Source organism: Corvus brachyrhynchos, unplaced genomic scaffold, assembly GCF_000691975.1.
Source record: "Corvus brachyrhynchos isolate BGI_N302 unplaced genomic scaffold, ASM69197v1 scaffold69, whole genome shotgun sequence".
Taxonomy (NCBI): Eukaryota; Metazoa; Chordata; class Aves; order Passeriformes; family Corvidae; genus Corvus; species Corvus brachyrhynchos.
In genome coordinates, this window is record NW_008240228.1 from 4,431,110 (window position 1) to 4,454,887 (window position 23,778).

The following is a 23,778-nucleotide window of genomic DNA, read 5'->3' on the forward strand; positions in this document are numbered from 1 at the left end:
CCGCTGGGTTCTGCAGGGGCAGAGGGACCATAGGACCGAGATCCTGCATTTGATTTCCTTTGGGACAGGGCACGGGCTGCCTCCAGCCCCGGGGTGGGTGTGAGCCCCTCGCCTGCACTCTATAACCACGGCTCTTCATTTACTGGAATAATGCACAGGATCACGCTCTTTATAAGAAGTGTGATGAGGTAATTACAAAAATACAGCCAGGAGTTTTTGCTGGTCTTTTTAGTGTCAACAATTTATGTCACTAAGCATTACATAAGAGAAAGTTAGTAAGCCCCCTCTCTCCCACAGTCAAGATTAACAAATTTCTAGATACCTTTTTTCCTCTTTGCTCTTTCCTCATTAAGGCAAAAAGTACGTATTCTGTTACTTTCTCTCAGTTTCTACATGAAAATCAATGGCTACAGCCAAAATGTAGGTGACTTCACATTAACTGCTTCTTTGCTTGTACCTAACAAGTAAAACCACAGATGTTAATTCCTGCAAAGGAATTTCTTGGTCAAAGTTACTAATCAGACAATTTCAGTATAGAGTTGCTCCTCGTGGAAGAGATTGAGCATGAGTCCCTCATCTCAAGCCACGCACCCAGCAACCAGCTAAGAAAGCAGAGAGAAAACAGCAACATTTGGAAGAAGTCTGATACCAAAGAGCCTCCCTCACTGAGTCCTTATGCAGGAGTAACTTCCCTTTCAATCCCTTTAACAGAGGAGAACACTGAAGTTGAATACGTTCGAACTTTATTTACAAACAGCTGAATTCTAATCTGCAGAGTCCTGGAGCAGCATCGAGCTTCTGCAACATCCAGGGAAACTCCAGAACACTGACGTCACTTAACATCACACTTGACATCTTGTATGTCAAGATACATTAAGATAAGACGTGTAATTCACCAATGGATCAAGTCTGAGAAACTAGTAACCTAAATTCTTCCTGAATGTTCTTCTCAAAACCCTGAACATTCTTCTTAAAACCCTAAGAGTGAGGAGGAAAATAAAAAAGTTTTAAAAAAGAGCAATGAGAAGGTAACCACAAAGCAAAAGTAAAATAAAATGATCTGTGTAAAGGTATATGCACTAAAGACGTTAGTTTAATTTGAGAATAATTGCAGAAGTGCATGTACTGACATTAAGCCTATGGGAAAATCATCCCTTAAGCAGTCTTGGAATACTCACGTGGAAGAATTTAAAAGCATGGGAATATTACAGGATTGTAGTCTACTACAAAACACTCCCCATATTCGCTTTGCTGTTTATCTTATCGCCTACTTCAGCTTTAGTTCCTTCAAATTCTTGACAGATTTGTATTTACACAGGTGCTGAAGTTGAATACCTACTCTAACTGGTACACAGAAGTGACAATATTTGAGTACCACTGTTTTAGAACAGGTCACAAAACTGAGGCAACTGTTTTATAAACCCAAGGTGTAGTTCTGCTAAAAACTACTTAGGCAATATGGGTACTCTTTCTTAACTTTAACCTGTGACTAAATCAAAGCCTTGCAGTCTAAGTTTTGGGGGTTTTGGAGGGTAGAAGGAAGAATAAGGCCTCTCAAACCCACTAAGGTAAATTTTCTAAGGGATAAATTGCACCTGAAGCAAGCTGGAAACCAGAGGGTGAGGGAAAAATCAAGTAGATTATGATAAATATAGTCATGCTTTCTCCATAGGTTTGGGATAGTAGCAGCAGAGGGAATGCTAAAGAGTTAAGACATGACAAGACAGATACCACCTCTTATTTCTTTACAGTCCTTCAATCTTGTCACTAAAGGTAGATACTTAAGATGTTCAGAGCTCAGATTTGCTCTTTAAGACAAGCAACTAATTTAAAAACAATTCAGGGGTATCTTTGTCCACACATCATACTGGGACTTCAGCGGAGTCATGCAGTTTGCAAACTGCAAAATTCAGAGGGCATTAAATCAAACCCCAGATCCACCAGAAGCAGGAAAGCAAAACAGTGTTCCTGGTCCCCTCAGATTTACTCTAGCATGGCAGTTTAGTGGTGCACTTGGCAGTGTCAGATTTACAGCTGGACTCTAACTTAAAGGTTTTTTCCATCCTAAATGATTCTATGACATTATCATTTTGTAGAACACTTTTTTCTGGCACTGCCTTCCTCCCATCCCTTAGAGTTGGTTTAGTTGTCTAGATTTTTCAAGCAGATTGCATCTGCACTAAAAAAAAAAAAAAAAAAAAAAGAAAAAGAGACTAAAGATTTTAAATTTCACTTTGAAGACAGTTTTTTACAGTACATACAAAAATACTCTGGAAAAACAACTTACAAGTTCACTTATGAAACCACCAAATGATGAAGAAATTACAATAGAGAAATAGCATAATACTTGTTTCATATGATCAGAATTTCTCCCCACCCCCCAAAACCCCTAATGCACTTAGCTGGGTAAGCAGTGTAATCAGTTTACAGAACCAGACTCAGGACTACTACAGGTTTTCACACAAGCATTTAGAACAGCTCTCAAGGTTTTTCTGAAACCACTTTCTGCACACAGCTTGCAGGTGGGCAATAGTGTCAGGACAGCCTCAGCTGTTGCAGTGTTTCAATGCATCTTCAGCTGTGTGTTCAGAGTTGGGCTTTACTACCCAGTGACACAAAAAACCTCTCAAGTCTCATGCTGGAGAGCAGTCTTGAGACAAAAAAAAGTATCAGACAACACAGCATAGGACATGTCTACCATCTCCATACCTTGGCAGCATCCTCTGCTGCATTTCCTTCAATACTGAAATCATTTATGGGCCTCCATGGGAGGCAATACCTGTGTAGTGCATGGCTGTGCAAGACAGTGGAAGGCTGCGAGCTAAGGAAGCTGAGCACCATTGTGAGAGATGCACAGGAGTGTGTGTGCCAAATGGGAAAATAATTGGAGATAAGGACAATATATGCACATGAATTAGGCAAACACAGATGAATACAGGCACATTCATAAACACTTGAAAACAGAATGTGGTTGCAGCACCTAATTAACCCTGATGATATACATTTTGAATCCAAGGCACAGGACAGGTTGGTTTTAGCAGCTGCTTCAGCTGGTGGCAATTTAGACTTCTTAAAAACTCATAAAGGTAACTGTTACAAGCCCATGCAAAGAATAGTTCAAAAGGAAGCAAGCATCTAACAACAGAATAAAAATAAGACCATGATTTTAACTGGTCAGTTACAGTACAGCCACAGTAACCTTCTACCTTTGTTAGTAACTACAACACACATTCAGAATAAGGACTGGTAACAAGTGATTATCCTCTTCACCTGGAGATCAACCACTTACCCATTAAGGGTAAGTTTGATGGATCTTTTAATAATACGAATGCTATTCGTTGGAACAGGAGATGAAGAATCTGGCAGCTCTTTACTGGAAAGCCTCTATAACACACAAACAGGCCAAAGAAAAAAAGAAAAAAGAATTTTTTGATTAATTAATGAATTAATTTAAATTCATTAATTCAAAAGTAGCAGCAGAGCCCAGACCCATTTTCAGAGAAGATTTTTTTTTTACCACACCACTTGTTTAACTACCACCATATGCAGAGGAAGAGCATTTTCCCCTCTGCACAGTTCTCTTGCATGAACTGAGACAAGTATATCCCTGATTGGGGGGGAGGGTTGGAAATTAGCTGTGAGTTGCTCAACAGCACAGTAAAGAAAGATTTTGTTCAGATCCATGGATCAGGAAAACAGAGTCTCTACTGTCTGGATCACTTCCAGTCTTACAGCCCTCAATTTCGCAACATTTTACAGGACACACAGCAGTTAAAGTCACCTATAGACTTCAAAGCTTCCATGTCTCATCACAGAAACCAGTATACAAGCACTGATAACAGTACAAGAGAACCAAAGCAGGACAAACTGGCCGTTTCTGAGAGCACAGAAACATGTTTTTTCAAGTTCAAAACTTGGAAACTTTGGCTTTAGTTTTGTGAAGGTCATTCAGTTATTTAATTTGTTGGAAGCACAACAGGCAAAACCTTACTAATCTTCAAACTACCAAGTTTAATGGTATATAAATCTTACATAAAATGAAAATGCTAGCTCTGCTTTACCTACAAACACAAAAGCACAATAAATACCTGTGATCTTGATGTGATCACTGGAATCTGCATGGATTTTCCATCAAGGACACCCTAAAAAAGCCAGAAGGAATTTGTTAGGCAGTATTGCCAGGCTCCTGACTGAGAGGCAGCAAGTTCTGGCAGCTAGGATACCTTAAAATCACACATGCATTAACAACCTCCACCCCGTGGAGGGTCGGTTTAGGTATCCTGAAGCCCTAAAACCACAGACAGTGGTTCAGGTATTTCAACCTTGACCAACAAGATCTCATCTTGATTTGAGGGTGTGCCCTCAAGAGTTTATGCCTCAGTAACAAGCTACATGAATAGCAAAGCTCTTTATCTTCCCTTTGAGAGGTCAAATGCTTTGGTCTTTATAGCAGTTTTAATTTATATCAGTGAAACAAGTAGTTTTAAAAAGAAAATTCAAAGAAAGAAAATTCAGTATTATTTCAAGCATGCAAGGAATTAGACACTACCAAATCAAACATTTAGAAGATAGGTCATACCAGTGTAATATTTGAGGAATGAGGACTGAAATAAGCTAAACTAAAAAGTGTATTTTTGTTTCCATCAGTAAACATGCAGAGTATTTATGTGAGGCAGTCTAGGTACTAAACTATTCAGCTTTTCAGTTAGTCCACTGAGAAAAATCACTTAAAATTACATTTTTTGTGGCTCTCTTCCTCCCATCTTGAGGGCATCCGCTTTCTGTGAAATCGGAGTCCCACACGTTTAGCTGGAGGAACAAAATACACACTCAAAATAATTGCTGTGCTAAAATTCCCTTCTTATTTGGGTACAGCTTCCAGTCAACACATTAAATGTATTAGGGGCCATTCTTAAAAGAATATTTATACAAGTCCACCATTACCCCACAGGAATGTCAAGCCTCTGAAGAAGTCCTACTACCCAAACCTTGAAATCTGTACTTGCAATATTCAGTACTACATAACAGTTCTACAAGATGATTCTTTTACAAGTGTCAAAACTGAGGGTTCTTTTTCTAGTTGTTCTTTGCTTGTGCCTCAAACCACAGGTCAAGCTCCAAGAACAGCTATTTAGGGAGATTTACATGTAGCAATAAAACAAATGAAATATTAATCTAAGAGTTCCACAAAACCAAGATTTAACAAGCAACTCCACACTACCATTTCAGAAGTAATGACCTGTTGAGTAGGCTGCTGACTTTTAAAGCAGCAAAACTGTCAAAAGGCATTCAAAAAGCATCTGCCAGAAACAGATTAACTCATACTTGTACAGTTACAAGATTCATATGTTCTTCATTTGAATATGATTTTTTTCTGAATTAAGAACTGCTTCCAGATGAGACAGTTCATTCAGCAATTGGTCACTGCAGTGACAGATAAGTACAGCAGTATTTAGAGACCTTGGCACCAGATGAGAAGCAGTCCCTAAGTGCCAGATCCTGAAAATATGTTGTTTAATAGTTATACATTATATTGATTACAATTTCTCACATCTACATTCTAGTACAACTAGATATGTTTAAATTTAGATTCCCAAATCCTTTGGGGATGTGTAAATGCATTTCTTTTCAGTTATTTCATTTGTTCCACAACAGTAATTAGTACTACTTCAAACCCTCCTTGGCCTAGCCCCCCCCTTCTTGCCTTTTCTCCATCTATGGCTTTTTGGGGGCATTCTCCCGATGTAGGTGGACGAGATACTTTAAAGGTTGGTGAATAATGTTGCTTAGGTGAAGCATTCTTAGGATCCGTGATTAGAGTCCCACTTAATTTATGCTGTCCTTGCACAAAACACGTTCTGAGTTGACAAACCGTGTTATATCCTGGAATGGTGCAACCAATTGGAGGTCCCGATGCTCTTAGTGCAACTGTAGCCTCCATTTCTGTAGGAGACACCTGGCTTTTAGAGTTTGGCCACGAAATTTAAAACCACATTCCACCTACCACTTCAAATACATACTTGGATCAGTCACAGGAATGCAAAGTCCCTTAGACGTTGATGGCTCAGCTACACTGTTGGCACCACTACAACTCTGACATGCAACATTTCTATAAAAGTCAAACACTAGAGTTATAAAATGCTAGTTTGTAAAATACTGTATATGTCATTTCCAGAAAGTGCATGCAAGACAAACATCGACCTCCTTAGCTCATTGTCAGAGCTCTAGTAAACAACACAACCTCCCAGGCAACATAGCACAAGACCATCATTTTGCTGAATTTCAGACTGCAGATTTAAACTCAAGCATTTTCTTTACTGAGCTTTTATGTCCTGATATATTTTCCCAGATTAGTAGCCTACCCAGCACACTGTGCTGCTTTGAACCACTCTGCTCTACCCAGATGTGCACACAATTTTTTGTTGTTTTTTTTTTTTCATGTGACTCCTACAGTATCAAACAGTCTGAACAGAGCAGGTATCACACATTTGGTAGGACAGGGCAATTACCCTCAAGATTACATATTCTTCCTGTGCTTCGGGAGTAGCTTAGGGATAAAGAGACTTCCCAGGAAGTGACAGACACTTTTACTGCCTGAGTTCTCACACCACACCGCTACGTCAGCAGCGGCTCTAGTGTTTCTGGGACCAAGATCAGTACTTCATTAGAACTCAACCTACTTGGCATCAACTTTTTGTTAGAAAGAACAGTTACTTGCACATAAAATACTCCAGCTTCAAGTTACACGCTAACCTATGAAGATTTATCTTCAAGACTAAATAATTTCCCTGGTATCAAATTCTTCCTACCTATGTGTTCATGGACATTTCGTTTTTTCAAGAATTCCTTTAACCTGGTCTCCTACCATGTGCCCAATAGAGATTCCAGCTTTGTTCCTGAAGCTCTTAGAGCTCTCCACATGTTTATGATCCACACAGATTCAAACAAGAAATCCTAGACTTCATTTACATTGTGAGTCGGTTAAGAGCAGCTTCTCCACAGTTCCAAGGTTATGGCACTAACCTTTCTGTCTCTGCTGTAGAGATGTCCAACTTAGATATCTTATTTAACGAAGAGGAATTAGAGGGTGTTCTGGAATCTCTATCTTTGGAACCATCCGAACAGCTTTCACCTAAAGAAGACCTTTTGCACTGAAGTCCACTATTATTTTGACTAATATCTGACACCCTTTGCTGAAACGACAGTGAAAAAATAAAGTCTTCAAGTAATTATTAAAGGTTTTATTAAAAATTACCAGAAGAGCTGAATTTTTATTATACCTTCTTTCTTTTCTGTAAGGTTCCTGCTGGCAAAAAATAATGGAGTTGCTTTCTCTTCACGTAAGTTGCCTCAATCTTCATACCTTCCTTTAGGATGTTGAGGGCACTGGCCTGCCTGTAAACTGACATCAAACACAGTGCTGTAGCTTAGTGGGGATGTTTGCCTTAGTACTTGTCAAAGTTACAGATGGTTCCTTTAGGAACATGTCTGCCCAGCCCACATGAAGAATTCCCAGCCTAAGTGAACATAAAACTCCCAAAACTCACAAGAGGATGAATGTGACCTATGATACCCCTTTCACATTCACTACAGACCACCCACAACAGCTATTTGAGTTCAAATACTCGTTTATAAATTCTCTCTGTCTGAGGAAGCAAGACTGGATTTTAGGGACATCTGCTTTAACAGACTTGCTACAATTTAAACAGGTTTTTCTCAACTGCCTGCGAGCAGCATTTCGTGCAACTGAAAACTGCTATAGCAGCACAACAGTTACTACAGAATTAAGTCACATTTAGATAAGCTTATCTAACTGGCCTATCATGAACGTAACTGGAAAGTCAGCTTACTAACATGCAGAGTGGGAATCAAAGCAAGGACATGCAATTAAAAGGCTTTCTACAGGAGACCAGACATGAAATAAAAGCACAGACAAGAACATACACACCAATATGGACAGTTACTTCTAAGGAAATTCAATAATGTTTGTACATAAAAGGGAAATAAAGTTCACTGAACAAAAGCCCTCCAAACTGAGTCTTCTATCCTTGAGCTCATCAGTTTGAAAGTAGTCTTTGCCCTTTAAAATTATTCCCTCAAAGTCAAGGCACATGATAACAGCTCTCTAGCACAGAGCTACTGGTCATCCCTACAGCTGCAAAAGGTTTTCACACCTCTCAAGGAATAGCTTTTCTGTTCAATTCTCTCTGGATTCAAGTCCTCTATCCAACCAATACCATAGGCTGTGCTTCGCTGAAGTAAGAGCACAGAGCCATACTAACAATTTTTGTGCATAAAGGATCTACCATTAGTTCCGGCCTCTTAGCAGCACGTAAATCTCATTAACATAATTTACATTTGCCACTGGATGTAATGTGCACGCACAGATAACAGTGCGAGTCTGAGGAAATCACCCCACCTTGAGCTTGTAACTCAGACAAGAGTTTTGATGCATTTTTCTGTGCTTTTCTCATATCCCAAGCATGAACTTAGAAGGTCAGGTTTTACTGCATTTACTTGTTGTTTGAGCAAGATAACACACAGGTCATCATGCTGCTAATACGGATAAACTCCAACAGAGGATTTCACTGTTTAGAACTCCTTGTCCAAACACACTTGTCACTTCAGAAGAATAGCCTGGTTTCCTTATTATTGTAGCATTATCTAACAACACTTGCAATATTAATTTATATCTACATCTATCAAAAGTAGTATCAGACTATGAACATGAAAACTTACATGCAAGACTGCATGTAATTAAAATATGACAACCCAGTGACCTTCACAGTTCTAGGATCATCTTATACACAAACTGTCTTGGAAAAATACCATCAACAACTCATTTCAGAGCTTGACACAGTCAATTCCCACTTTCACAGTTCAGCAGCTGACTACTGTTTGACAAGTATAGCTATCCCAGCAAATGGGCATCTCTGGGCTTCACATCTGACTGTCCCCTACAGAAGATGCAGCTCCTTTGGGAGTCTTTACACTATGAGCTACAGAACCCTTATCTCGCATATGGTACATGGTGTATGACTGTAACACACTTCTGTTTCAAGATGGCCTCACTTTGAGAAAGTGTCAACACAACCTGTTTTTCAAGCTAATCTTTTTATGTTGCTATCTACAGGGATATCTAGTAACAGAAGGAAGCACAATTCACTTCGTGAAGCAATTTCCACTGGAATAAAAAGAACTAAACCCTGCAAGTCTAGAGCAAAAATAGAGCCTTACCTGTATCAGTGAACGACTGTATCCCATGTGTTAGATCAACATTAGTCTTTACTGCACTTTCTGCTTTCTTAAATACAAGGCCAAGAAACCACATTGATACATATCCACTCCTAAAAAAATACAGATTCACAAACCTTAGTTAGGCACAGATACCAGTGATTTGGACTCTAGTATATTTTACTTGTTTAGTTTAGAGCCATCCCAGACTTAAATTCTCAGAGTACTTCTTCCTGACGTTCTCCCTTCTTTAAAAAGATCTTCCATGCTCAGGACCCTGCCTGTTAGAGCACCTACTGTACTTCAGAAAAATAACAAAACTCACTGTTTATAGAGATCTTTGTTGCCAGGGAAAGACTGTGGCTGCACATGTGCAATAGTTATAAATTCATTCCTTTCCAAGTTTCCAACCAGCACACGGATTTTAGACTCAACGAGGCCAATCCTAATAAGAACAAGAGGTATTTTATTAATTTTAACTGGACCCAGCACATCAGTTAGATGTCTTTTTGTAATAGAGTGTTAACCAATCAATAAGTACCAAGTTTCATACTAGATCTTTGTATCACACACACACACTGTAATTTGAGATGTTTCCAGTGACATCTGTGCTTTTGTTTCTAAAGACAGAGATAAGTAAGTTTTACATGTACTCTGAACAGTTCAGATACAACACTTCCACCTATAACCTATGATGAAAATAACAAGGAGCAGATCTCAGCACCTCTGGGGTGCAGCAAAACTCCTTTTTGCCACACGGATCAAGAAGAGTGGTTTTGAAAAGGCTCAAGCACACCACGATGCAATTTTTCCTGTAGATTGATCAGTGAAAATGGAAAAATAGAGTTATTTTAATGAACAAATGATCTAGTCAACAGTCCCATCAGAAACTTCCCTAAGAAATGAATCATCACCATGAGAGCTTTAATTTCAATAAAGTAGTGGCATTTCAGCCTTCTACCTAAAACTCTGCTAACTTTAAAAGCAGTCAGAAATCTGTATGTTCTTCAAAAGTATCTTACATTGAAATAACACAGATGTGCTATCTATTCCCAAATCCACCCAAGAACTGGTGAACTAAACTTTTTCTTAAAATAAACTGAACAAATTTATCTTCTGCTTTATTGTTTATCCCAGCTGCAAAACTGGAAAATTTGCCTCTGTTTCTGTCACTACAAAAACATCAGCTCTTACCAGAGCTAGAATTTTCCTTGTCTTTATTGTGAGGTACAGTAAGATTTGTTCACTCAAGAACATTTCATATGAAAAATTAATTGGCCCTCTGCCCATGCTCCTTGTTGTACACAACTGTGACTGATATCAAGCTGTAGCTGATAAGGTTTTTAAGTGGATATATTAGAAAGTTCAGATAAAAGGTATTACGTATTAAAACTATTTTTAAACATTAAGCTGTTTTTTAGAGATGGCACAAGAATTATCTAACTTAAAGCACAAGCCAAACTTTGAAGCAAAACTAAGGTGCCCTCAGAATGGGGGTCTGTTACAGCGAGTTTGCTTACTTGAGCAAAACAAGCAAAGTACTCATTTCTCAGCAAAGAAACCCACTGGAAAGTCAATAAACACGCATTACAGTGCCTAATTCCTCACTATTTCCCCTTATTTCAAAATTCACAGTGAGTCAGCACATTCGCATAGGTTAAGTAAGTAATTATTGGCATACCTCCCTTCATTGAAGAAAAGTAGGTCTGGAATGGGCTGACTACACACCAGTGCAATCTAGCACTGAGTGCAACCTAGTCCTTAAATACTAAACTCTTTATGAAATCAAGTCTAAGGCTCTGTAACAGTGGTCTTCAAAGCAGGGAGGGAAGGGGGTGTATTCCATGCCTAGTTGCATACTTACAGACTTTATTTGTTAATACAGTTAACAAAAATATGGTACAACATTGAATTGAGTTTCAGTTTTGCATTGGACCCACGTTTAAAGCGAGGCTTACCAGTTTAAGTGGTGCTCTTCTGTAAAGGCACTGGCAGTCAGCACAATGTAATGTCTAGAAGAAGAAAGGAAAATGAATACACTAGCACAAAACTTTATTCTATATTCTAAATTTCAGATGATTATTTTTGGTAGGAAAAATTGTATGAGTGGCATGAGACAGTTTTTCCTATGTTCCCTATGCTTATACGTACCAAAATTTCTGTGACCCCCTCCAGTTTCTTTAAAAAAAAAAACCCCAAACTGAAATATATCAATACAATATTCGATTTAGGCCCCAAGTTAAAACTCATTATGCTAACCACTAAGTAAATAATTTCAAGTTCAGAAAACAGATTTCATACATACTTGTACTTCTGAAAGAAGTTCAGTGGTTCAAAGAGCTTTGACCAGTCTGATTTTCCTTTGAGAATTTCATCAGTAACTTCAAGACCTACAAATATGGTTGAAAATCTTATTACTACTTTTTAAAGATTACCATGACAAACTTTAGAAGATTGTAACAGTAACTGACAGAACAAAAAGCAGGAATTCCCTTGACACAATGCAGATCTACAACAGCTTATTGGAAAACTGGTCCCTTATTGCCTGCAACAGGCGTATTTCCCAGAGAAATCTTATTACTAGAACACCTCACTGCACAAAACTAATTCAGATAAGGTGGTTTCATAGAGCAAGAATTAGACTGTTTAATCAGTTAATAAGCACAGAATGCACTTTACCACGTTGGAACTCCTCTACCATGACTGCTCGTGTTGACACAGACACATTGTACGTGGAGTTCTGCTGTGGATAGGCCGGGGTGATGATGGGCATCACGTGGTACCGGTCTGATGGGTTCACCTACGAGGTTACAACAGCTTTGTTTAGCACCAGTTTAGGTCAGAAGAAAGTTTTAAGGCTTCTGAATTCAATGGCTACCTACCCTAGGATCCCAGACAGGTAAGTTAAGAAAGCTCTCTTCAAGACGTTTCAGCAATACTGGCTTGGGCCAATCCCTAGAGAAGACAAGGCAGTAATTAAGTGTCTGCGTTAAGATCTGCTCTGAATTCAGGGCTGCACAGGATGCTGTCAATGTACATCTTTATATAATTACAAGTGTTATTTCTTGATGAAAATTAAAATAAACAGCTCTTACCATTTTGAAAAAATCAAGAAGAACTTGTTAACAAGAGTAGAGGCCAAAGCATTCGGGTAGAGTTGACATATTCTTGCTACCAGCATTGCCCAGGAGACTCCACCAAGAAATCCCATGATGTTGGAGTAAACACCACGTCCTAGAATGGATACCATGCAGTTAGTCTATGGTCTTTCAAATTCACAGCACCAGCTGCACTATCTATAGAATACTTAATATATTTCAGCCTCAATGTCATTTATTTTTGCAGTGCAGTGGGGCCAAAATTGCTGGTCCTTATAGTGATGAGAAAAAGAATCAGTACAACACCACTTCCCAAAATATTGCTACTGTGAAACTTGCTTGTGCTGCTACACCTACTGCTTCACTCCAGTTCTCCTTAAGAGAAAAGTTCTGCCATTCTTCTAGTACTTGCTCTGGCCACATAGGCAAACGGGATTTTCTTATTCCTTTTACACTTAATTGGGAATTTTTATTATTTTTAGTCAGGTTCCTGACAAACAATGCAGCGCCCTGTCTCATAAGCACTCCCCTCTTCTCCAAACTCCATGCCCACTAAAAAACACATGGAATTTACCACATGGACATACCACGAACTAAAAGGGTTTTGATATAACAACTGCCATTTAAATAGCAATCCAAAGCTGCGGTACATCCGATAGCGAGCATGAGGTGCCTCTGAAAAGTTAAAAGATCCCAAACCATCCCATCACTCACGTTTTGCCCACAGTTTAACGGCACGGAGCGTGAGCCGGAAGTTCTCCAGATTGGGCACCAGGCGCAGTATTTCATCTGTAACCCTGCTGCCTGCAAGACAAAAGGTGAACTACAGAAGTTCCCGGTAGCAGGTACAAGTCAGGTGATCTTATATAGGATCAACAGCTTACAGCTTATGGTTCAAGTCTAGGAAAACAAGTTTGGATTACTTGCTTTGTATTACCTTAAAAATTATAGACTACACATAACATTCAGCATCACTTTAGGTAACTGGTGCCCTCAACAGCCTTTTCACAGTTTAGACTACAACTAAAAACTTTTAAATAAAGCCTCTCTACAGGATGTGTTGGCCATAAACTAAAACACCAGAAGTTCCACCTCAGCACAAAGAACTTTCCATTGAAGGGTGGCAGAGCGCTGGAACAGGCTGCCATGGGAGGTTGTGAAATATCCCTGTCTGGAGGGACACAAAACCCACCTGGGTACATTCCTGGGTCAGCTGCTCCAGATGACTGTGCCTAAGCTGGGGGATTGAACTGGATGATCTCCAGAGGTCCCTTCCAACCCTAAATATTCTGTGATTCCAAAAGCTAGGTTTCTTTTGACAGCCATTAAACCAATCGGTGTTAAACAGCAAGCCAGTCGGACGTCAGGTATTTCAATTCCTTTTTTTTTATGAACTACCCTCTTTATCATTCATACATTCTTATCAACTGCCCTACTTAGTCATCAGAGTTTCTGAGGCAAACTGGAGCACTGCTCACAAACCAATCAAACAAACATGAAACACAAGTCTATGTAAACACACAACTCCTTGAAATATCTAAATTTAGGCCCTCTGGTCGCCTCCTCAGAACTGAGGTACACAGGAGATCAATTTCTGCACCTTGCACAGAAATGTTGGTTGTGCAATGTGCATTCTATGCCAATTTCAATGTCTTTTTAAAGGTGTGCAGAACATGCTCACCATTTAAGCTCCGTATGCATCTTATATCCAGGCTTTTGAGGCACGAGTCATCCCTGAGATCGAGATCATCGGAAACTGTTGGCAAAGACAGCTTTGCAAACACGAGATCAATCTTCAAGAGAAAAAAGTTTCAACCATGACTTACAATGCAGCACTGTTTGCAAACAGGACACTAGTGAAGGACATTTAGAGTTTCAGCTCTAAAAGGAGTGGTTAACATTCGTATTTAGAATTATGTGACCACAGATATTTATTTGACAGAAAACAAGAAAACTACTCTAAGTTCCCTATTTATTTACAAAACCACCTCTTTTTTTTTTTTTTAAGCTAAGGAAAGGAAGGGGTTTTTTTGAACGCTGGAAAAATTACTCTAAACTTAGAATTCCTATTAAAATGAAATTTTAAATTAACCATGACATTAAGACATAAATTTAAATCACCTCAACTATACTTCAGCAAATGAGAAAGCATTTTCTTTATGCTGTAAGGCCTTAAGCATCTGGTTTTTGGCACAGTCTGAGGCAAGACAATTATTCTGTGAATGTCTGTAGCAGATAAAGGCCACAGGGAGGTCATTGAATAAGTGTCTCCATGATAGTAATACCAGGCAGTAACTTGCTTAGGTATTACAGCAAGTAGGTATTTATAATCTACATGAAATGTATTCCAGATAGAAGGATTCCTGCAGCTGACAAGCTGAGGCAGGAGTCAAATGAGTACTTTTACTTTTCATTTTCCATGTTGTTTGTCTCACAAGCACTTCGTTTTTGATTTGCAACAAAACATCAGGTGATTCATGCAGTGAACCACAACATGAACACCCCCTGCAGAAAGGGAGCTCTGTCAGAGCTCAGGGGAGTTAGCAAGGACACTGCCTCTACTCCCACTCTGCACATCCTTGGGAGATAAATGCTATCCAAGTAGGCTACCCTGGTCTGCAGCATGGGTTTAAAAAAAGATGTCCCTCATGTTCCCACGCTTGCCAGGCTACCTAGGGGCTTATTTTCCTAGAAGATCCCATTTTACTTCTTCTGGGATATGTCGTGGTCAGGCTGTTTAATTACAGTTTCCTAAATATGCTGCAACACACCAATAATCTCATAAAAGAGCACGATCATAAGTCCCCGAAAAAGTTAATCCTACTCCAAAGCAAGAAAGAAAAACATCTCACTTAAAGGGAAAGAAAACCCAAATAGAAATTAAAATTCTTACCTCAATGCCATCAAACTCAAATTTGATAACTGGTACATATGCATCCTCAATGGCCTGTGAAGGAGAGGATATCTGTAATAAGACATCCTTTTGCTACTTTAAAGCTTTTCCTATACTATGATAAAATACAGAATTTACACTAAATTACTCAGTATAAAGACTGAGTTCCTTCCAAAGACAAAAAATGCTAATAACTCTCAAGCAGAATTATGGTCCTAAGACTAGATTTTATTAAAAAGTTATTTAGGCAAGAGATTCAGAGGCTAATTGTGCATTGTAACCAACAGTCAGTGCACAACAAACCACCAGTCGCAGTGGTTGTAAGCCCCCTACTACATCCAAGATGAAAGCATAGCTTGGAGGGAAAATCTTGCTTTTTGATACAGCTGACTCATTCTGAAACCATAGTGGGGGGGAGAGGGACCACAAAAACTCTGACGTGATGTAGTCACTGGGGCAAGGACAGAGAGAGCTGGACATCAACATTTTCATGCTGCATAAACCAGTATTTTAGAGGGTACTCAAAACTGATTTAATTTTGGCTTGTAAGACATTCACTACCAACTCAAGTCTTTTACATGAATATTCTTACTGTAAAATGTACACATCTATCAAGCAGAGTTTACTCACTCTTAAGTTTTTTACTTCCTCTAGATTCTTCAGTTTTTCAAAGAATGACTGAAAGAAATCCGACCTTTCCACATGACTGGGAGCAACACAAAGGGCATCTATGTCAGAACCTGCAACGAGATTCCGTTTCTCCTCTTACTGTCGGAAATCACTTTCCACCATCAGAACTATGACCAGACACTGAAAGTACTACCTTTGGTGTGTACTCCAAGCCTGTAGGAACCAAATGTAAATATTTTGCCACCAACTTGTTCTGTTATTGAAGGGGGAAGATTCTGTGGGTAGAAGAGAGAGTTTAAGATGCGCATTGTCCTCTGTGCAAGTTTAAGTTGCATGTAAGTTATTTAGGAAAACTGTAGCAGCCTGCATGAGCAATGTCTTCTCACTCCCATATATTTCAGTTTACTAGGTTGATACTGTTTTTCTGAAATAAATTGAGCTTGCAACTCCAAAAAAAGATTATAGGTGATGTTGCAGTACTTTTATTAATTTATACAAATTAAGACCTATTATTAGCCTTCCCTGCAGCAGAGGCACATAAATTAACACAACCTAAGAGCCATTCAAAAGGCATGTCTAGAGTAATAATTTCAAACTAGACTGAATGCTGTAGGCTGTTTGGGGCAAGATTAGTGCCAATCTTACCATCTTTCTCATCCACGATGCCTTGTTTTGGCGTTGTTAACAGCTGCAAGTAAACTGATTGAGCCAATGCAGGAATTTATTCAGCTCCCCGAAGACTCTGAGACCTTGAAGTATCTTTTATAACTTATTCCAATGGGAGTTACTACAGCTCTACTCAATTCTTAAGAATAGTTGAACTTTAGCACAGATCCCAGTAGCAGAGCTTTTAAATCAAAAGGCTTCAGCTGTTTTGATAAAAACAAAAAAAACCTCTTACCTTGCTCTCGGCAAGTTCTGAAATCCATTCTCTGACAAAGTTATTAAGTTTACCAAGAACAGTTGTCCTGTAAAGAAAACCCATGCTAAGTTTGCTCTAAAAGAAAAAACCAAACCAAAAAACCCCCAAGAGGTTAACAAATTTTAGTCTCGTTATACCTGTGAAAGAGTTCTTCCTGATCCTCAAACACCCCAAATGGCTTCATTGCTTCAATCAGCTTCTGAGTATGAATGTGATCTTTATCGGTAGGAGGAGCCAAGCTAATTGGAGAGGTAAGTCCATAGTGCCCTTGAGGCTGGTTCTGCTGCCTGGAAGTACTGGGAGAAAATAAAGGAATGAGTACACACGAGAAAAAAATCTTATTAGATAGAAACACTTTAGCTTACACTTTACAAATCCATTTCTGCTTTTTTTACCCACTGTTAACAGAAAGGAGAAAAAAAAAAAAATCTCGCTTATCATTTTTAGATGACTTGACCTCACTTAGAAGTCACAACTACTTTAAAAAAAAAAGCATTTATGGATGTAAGAAATGATCCAAGTTGCTGCCATCTTAACACAATTTATTTGCATTGCTCTAGCCCATCAAAACTAATCACTGGGAAATAAAAAGGTTTGAAACCCACCAAGGACAACCCTACGGACAGTTTTGGACATTTCAGTTTAAGTTTAAGGATACTTGCAACGGTTTCCTGCTAGCACCAAACACAACAATTAAACTCGTTTTAATTAAATGTTTTTGTTAGGTTTCTACTGATTCAGGAAGGGCATTATAGTTTATTGTAAAGGCATATAGGTCTGTTAAATAGAGTTGATGCAATAAATTCAACATATTATTAAATAAACCCCTGGCTTTAAAAAGGGGGAAATGGAGAAAAAGCACCTTATTTTGCATTATCAGCTGAAACCAGGAGAGAGAAAGGAGTGGGCCAGGAGGTAAGAATGGTGCTTAATACATCAAGGGTCTCTACAGAAACACCAGGAGCAAAAGCGGGAGACACCCCAGAAGGTCTCATCACGCTTGTCAGGGTCCGGATCCAGACCCTAAGGCTCAAGGGAGTGATCGTGCCATTATTTAAGCTGGATATTTTCCTCCTTCACACATGTACAACTTCAAAGATTAGCTGGGTTAGGCGAGAGATGTTTATACCTATTTAAGGTACCTGACCCATTCTGGCTGGAACAAGACTGGGAAATGCTCAAAGGCCAGCTTCACCACTTGATTTAAAAAAACAAGAAGCTTATTACACAGCTCCTCATTTCTAATTGGTGCCTTTACTCCCTCTCTTTAAGTATCTTTATGCAACAACACACAGAACTTGTAGTCACCTAGGGGTTTCCCCCCCTTCCTCTCTCCAAGCCCATTTTTCAAACCTTTTTCTCTGTGCTTTCCAAAAAGCTGGGGGCAGGTATTAGGACTGTAGTCCTATCAACTGGTGTCCCAGTCAGAACATCTGTTTACTTACAAGCATAACTAGGTCTTGACCTAATTTGCCTTGTTTATAGACATTGACAATTTCCACTTCATAAATAAAAATGTTCATAATGAATATTTTCTTTCCTATGATATAATTTTCATAACAAATACAGGAGGAAAGCCTGTACTTAGTTGGTGTGCATTACAACTAAATTAAAACACCTACAGCAGCAACTGCTTCCATGTTTTATGCATTGCTTGCATTGCACAACTTGCACTTCATAAAGTTTGCACAAAACAAGAACAGGATTTAGACTACACCAGCATTTAAGAGCTTTCCAAGGTCCAAGAAGGCACCACCTGCCTTTCATTGCCTCATTCTGCCTACAGATAATATAACTGGAGATTGACGTAAAGCACAGTATCAATTAGATAAACCTAATATTATTAGCATCGAATATATTTATTAAATAATTATTATTCATATAAAATTATTCTAGTCAACAGTAGATATTTTCCAGTTGCTTATACGTATTACTGATAGTTTGACTTCACAACTTAAGAGGTGAGGGAAACAGCACCGGGGAAGTTTCACTGAGTGAAACTCCATAGAATTTGTTGTCCTTTTGGAATAAAAAATAAGTAAAGTCTTACTTTGCTCTCTCAAGCATATACAATTAAGGGTTCTTATGGATCCTAACACATACGGCTGACGTTCACCCATCAGCCTTCTGTTTAATCATGCTGCAGTTTAATATTTCGCCAAATCTTGCCACAACCTGTGCACCACAGCAAACACCTCCAAGATGTGTCTGCTCTAGTAAATCATACTTTTACACAAAAAGCCAACCTAAAGGGATTTATTCCAGGTTTTGCCCCTCCTTTACAGCTTCCAAAAGCTGCAAGGCGTGTCTCCCACACACACCAAGAGTCGAAGGGTAAGTTCACGCCATGTGCCTCAGGGCGCTGCTTTCAGCTATCGGTGCGGGGTAGAACGACCAGAAATCAGCTCCTGAGCCATCACAGTCAATAGCAGAAACCAGGAAAAACAAGGAAGGAGGAAAAACCCCACCACCTGGGACCTTCAACGAAGGGAGCCCAACTCCACCCTTCACCGCTGCCGCACCAGCTCATGCTGCGCGGAGCCCGCGGGCAGCTGCTGCCAGGTCAAGTTTCCCTGTCCCCGAGGCTCAGAGTCACTTCTCCGCAGGGTTGAGCAAACACTGCTAATCTGTGACAAGCACACATAGGCAGGGGGCAAGGTGACGATGGAGTTTTACATTGGCTGAGGGAAAGGAAAAACAAACTGGTGACAGTTCAAGTGAATTTATAGCAGGAGACGGAGAGGATGACAAGGTTCCTCCAAGCCCTCCCCTACTGTTCTCATTGAAAGGAAGAAATGCCAGAAATTTCAGCAGGTCTCTGGATGCAAGCTGGCACAAGTACGGAGGAGATGGAATTGTCTCAGTATAAACAACATGCCTGGAAATCACCTGTGCCAGCTCTGCAATAAGGCTCACATTTACTGTGTTTCAATTGTCTCGCCGCCGGGAGCGCGCAGCACGTCCCGGGGAGGCTGTTCCTTGCCCGTGTCGTGTATTCCTGCCCCGAGGAGGGTACTCCTTCCCCGTGGCGCTGACCGATCCGCCGAGGCTGGGCTGGTCCCCGGCATGAGGGGATCCCGCATCGCACCTGCCTGCCCCTCAACTCCCGTAGGACGTTCCCGCTCCTCACAAACCCCCTTCCAGAGAGGAGGGGTAAGAGAACCAGGACTCGCTCTCGTATTAGGCTCCTGACATCCCCTTCCAGAGAGAACGAGTAAAAAAAACCCAGGAACCGCTCCTGTATTAAAAAAAATTATTCTCATCCAGTAAGTGCAAGCCCAGCATCCCTTGACTACAGCTGGTATTGGGAGGATTTAACACACATTGCTAATATCAGCAAATAGCTTTGAGTACACACCACAGCATAATTACTATATATAATTATCATAGCAACACGGAGTGGTTTGGGTTGGAAGGGGTCACGAAGCTTATCTCGTTTCACCCCCTGCCATGGTCAGGGACACTTCCCACTGTCCCAGGTTGCTCCAGCCCATCCAACCTGGCCTTGGACACTTCAGGGATGGGGCAGCCACACTTCTCTGGGCACCCTGTGCCAGGGCCTCACCGCCCTCACAGGGAAGATTTTTTTCTAATACCTAGTCAAAACCTATCCTCTTTCAGTTTGAACCCATTCCCCCTTCTCCTGTCACTACTTGCTCTTGTAAATTGCCTTGGCTAATGTTTCCCTCAAAGTTCCATTCAGGCCACAATTATTACACCAGCTTTGGGCCAACACAGTGTATTACAAACTGAGTATTCAACCAACCAAACTACCCTGAGACGATGGCATTTAGATAACAATTCCCCGCTCACATTTGAGTCTGCAAAAAAGTTAAAAGAAATCAAAAACCATAATGTTTCAGTAAAGTTGAATGAATCTTTGGAAAAATTTCTCCTTCCTGCTGCCCTGAGGACTTGCCACATCACAGCCTTTCTCTGAGATAAGCACATGATTTCTGTACTTTTCTGAGTTGCCCATAGCATCTTTTCTGAGGTAAAATACTTGTTATCTTGCAAGATGCTTTGAAGAAACACAAACTTAACTTTTGTCCTGAAATTTTACCAAATTAACAAAACAAATGTAACCTTTAGCGGGATAGTCTTACCCACCCTACTCAAATAACTTAATGGGGAGATGAAAATTATTTTATCTATTGAATATTTGCATGGTAGTGTTCATCCTAACATTTCAAAGCCTTTAATATGATTGATGCTTCTGCAAGGAGTTGTATTGGTAAAGAAAAAAAAAACACCAAGCAAATTTATTGAGAGTTTTTGTTAAACCTCTAGTCAAGCACTTTTTATTCTCAGAAATTCATCAGGGTTTTCTTTAATATTTTATGGTACTCACAACGATAGTGTGATCCTACAATCAGGAAAACCTGTATACTGCTTCCTGTTCTTTTCTCTCAGATTCATACCATCTATTTAGTGTGAGGAAAACACCTGCCTTTATTTTTCCCGAGTTTACAAGGCCAATTACCCAAGTTTATTTTTTTTTGAACCTGTTTCTGCTGTGTGCTTTAGGACCTCAACAGGAGCTGCGTTTACCTACAGATGTGATGGGAGGTTTTTAATGGAGAATCGATACTTTCCTTTAAATCACCTAGAACATTTAGGAAAAAGTTAACAGCTCATCAAGCACAAAAGATTTTCTTCAGGTGCAACTCTAATGTTAAATGGAAGTGAAGACTAATTAAGCTTGACCATCTTCAATGCTCAGCTGTTAAAGAGAAAAGGCAGGAGAAACAGAGAGTGGTAAAGTTAGGGTGAGGTGGTTGGGTGAGCTCTTACGTGGTTAGAGCTTGGATTCCCAAATAATATGCTTTTCTTGGAAAAGGGACAGTTCTGAGAACAATAATTGAACGGTGTTCTTCTTATTGTCTTGGAGTTTAGGAATTCTAGTTTCTAGTGTTACTTGAGGTGACTGGGTTGGCTCTTCTGTGAGTAGTTTGGCTTTTTTTTTTTCCCACAGAAAATAGGGGTCTTCTGTTGTTTGCCGTTTATTTATTTTAATATTGGTTACTATTAGTTATTTGTTTCTAATGTATAATTGCTGCCTTCTGCCCACGTAACTTCCCCAGTTTTATATGTAGCGGTGACTAAACCATCTCATGTTCCAGAGTGTGTAGAGTATGAGGACAATTTGTTTTGAGGTAGTGCTTTTCTTTGCTGGGTGTGTTACCTTACCTTTAAAATACTTTTGTGTAGTGCCCAGGTTATAGAAATGCTTAAAAACTAACTAAATATTCTAGTTGGGGTTGTTTCTTGGTGGGGGTCTATGTCATCCAGATATGATTACTTTAGAGTGATATGATGGGGGGGGGGGGGGGTTTGGGTTTTTTTTTTAATTTATTTTTTAAATTTCTGCTACATTGTCCAGGAGTAAATATCCTTCTCTGTAGTAAAAATGAGGTGATATCTGAGTACTTTTAATCTGTTAGAAGGTATTACTGAGTTATGGAGAGATGCTTTATAGACACCTAAGCTATGCATTTTCCTATGTCATAGTCTGTATAGATTATTTTAGTCTAATCCGTGAAGTTAATGATAGTGTGATGTGGTTTATAAAGCACTTGTGGGAGACCACGTGTTTGATAGACTTAGGAAGTTTGACAGTCTTCTTATTCCTGGTTAAAAGAAGTTGCCTGTATATTCCTTTTAATCGTGCTGTTGTTGTTTCTTATCCTTCTTCCACTTGGGTCTATTCAGGCACCACCCTGTATGCCATAAGGAATTCTGCTTGTAAATGCCTGTCCCTTTTCAGTGGGAAGTGGCAGCCTTGTCCATTTTTCCCTCTTTAAAGACTGCTTTTGTCTCTCCTAAATGAGCTAGTTACCTGTTACTATTTTATTTGATAAAGTTCTTTGTGATTCTTATCATATTTAAATGTTATAAAATTTTAATGATTAAAGATAGATAAGTGAGCCTAAACAGATTTTTTTAAGGCAGCTCTGGAGGAATTTGGGGTTTCTGCATGAAAAGTTATGTACCAGCTACTGCACCTGAGTCTCTCTGCTTCAACATGTGAAATCTGAGAGGGAGACTGCTGCAGAGAAAATATTTTTGTGGTATTAAAATATTGTCCACGTCACAGAAATTTATCAGAAAAAATAGTTTATTCAAGCTCTGTGTTTGTGCAGAGGATCTTATCTGTGTAATGTACTATATTTCACTAGAGAGATTTTTGTCAGCAATAATTTGTATATATACATTTAGGCTCTGATGAATATCAGCTAAAATATGAAATTCAAATCTGGAAAGCTGCATTTTGTAATAAATGTTCCCAGGGTTCACTAATCTATCACGGGAAGATCTATGTTGAGAGATAACACTGAACAGCAGAAGGTGGGGTTACTGAAGACAGATCTCTTTATAGACACCTAAGCTATGCATTTTCCTATGTCATAGTCTGTATAGATTATTTTAGTCTAATCCGTGAAGTTAATGATAGTGTGATGTGGTTTATAAAGCACTTGTGGGAGACCACGTGTTTGATAGACTTAGGAAGTTTGACAGTCTTCTTACTCCTGGTTAAAAGAAGTTGCCTGTATATTCCTTTTAATCGTGCTGTTGTTCTTATCCTTCTTCCACTTGGGTCTATTCAGGCACCACCCTGTATGCCATAAGGAATTCTGCTTGTAAATGCCTGTCCCTTTTCAGTGGGAAGTGGCAGCCTTGTCCATTTTTCCCTCTTTAAAGACTGCTTTTGTCTCTCCTAAATGAGCTAGTTACCTGTTACTATTTTATTTGATAAAGTTCTTTGTGATTCTTATCATATTTAAATGTTATAAAATTTTAATGATTAAAGATAGATAAGTGAGCCTAAACAGATTTTTTTAAGGCAGCTCTGGAGGAATTTGGGGTTTCTGCATGAAAAGTTATGTACCAGCTACTGCACCTGAGTCTCTCTGCTTCAACATGTGAAATCTGAGAGGGAGACTGCTGCAGAGAAAATATTTTTGTGGTATTAAAATATTGTCCACGTCACAGAAATTTAT

General features: G+C 39.4%; 1 protein-coding gene across 9 annotated transcripts; it reads right to left on the reverse strand.

Moving 5' to 3' along the window:
* Positions 1-726: 726 nt before the first annotated feature.
* On the reverse strand, positions 727-19,386 carry PAPOLG (poly(A) polymerase gamma). Of its 9 annotated transcripts, none has more exons than XM_017745307.1 (23): positions 19,300-19,386; positions 16,915-17,073; positions 16,757-16,823; positions 16,049-16,130; positions 15,856-15,965; positions 15,226-15,279; positions 14,014-14,125; positions 13,047-13,136; positions 12,330-12,468; positions 12,117-12,189; positions 11,914-12,034; positions 11,540-11,624; positions 11,193-11,246; positions 9,560-9,679; positions 9,238-9,347; positions 7,281-7,402; positions 7,024-7,193; positions 6,021-6,109; positions 5,705-5,943; positions 4,738-4,809; positions 4,089-4,142; positions 3,290-3,384; positions 727-978 (listed from the first exon to the last, which is right to left on the reverse strand). In XM_017745307.1, the coding sequence occupies exons 1-23, from the start codon at positions 19,305-19,307 to the stop codon at positions 918-920; spliced, it is 2,286 nt and encodes a 761-aa protein (XP_017600796.1). In that variant the 5' UTR covers positions 19,308-19,386; the 3' UTR covers positions 727-917. The 9 variants fall into 9 exon arrangements, with proteins under 9 accessions (XP_017600796.1, XP_017600798.1, XP_017600795.1 ...); XM_017745309.1 differs by having other exon boundaries at positions 5,873-5,943; positions 19,249-19,386; XM_017745306.1 differs by having other exon boundaries at positions 19,249-19,386.
* Between the last annotated feature and the right edge of the window lie 4,392 nt (positions 19,387-23,778).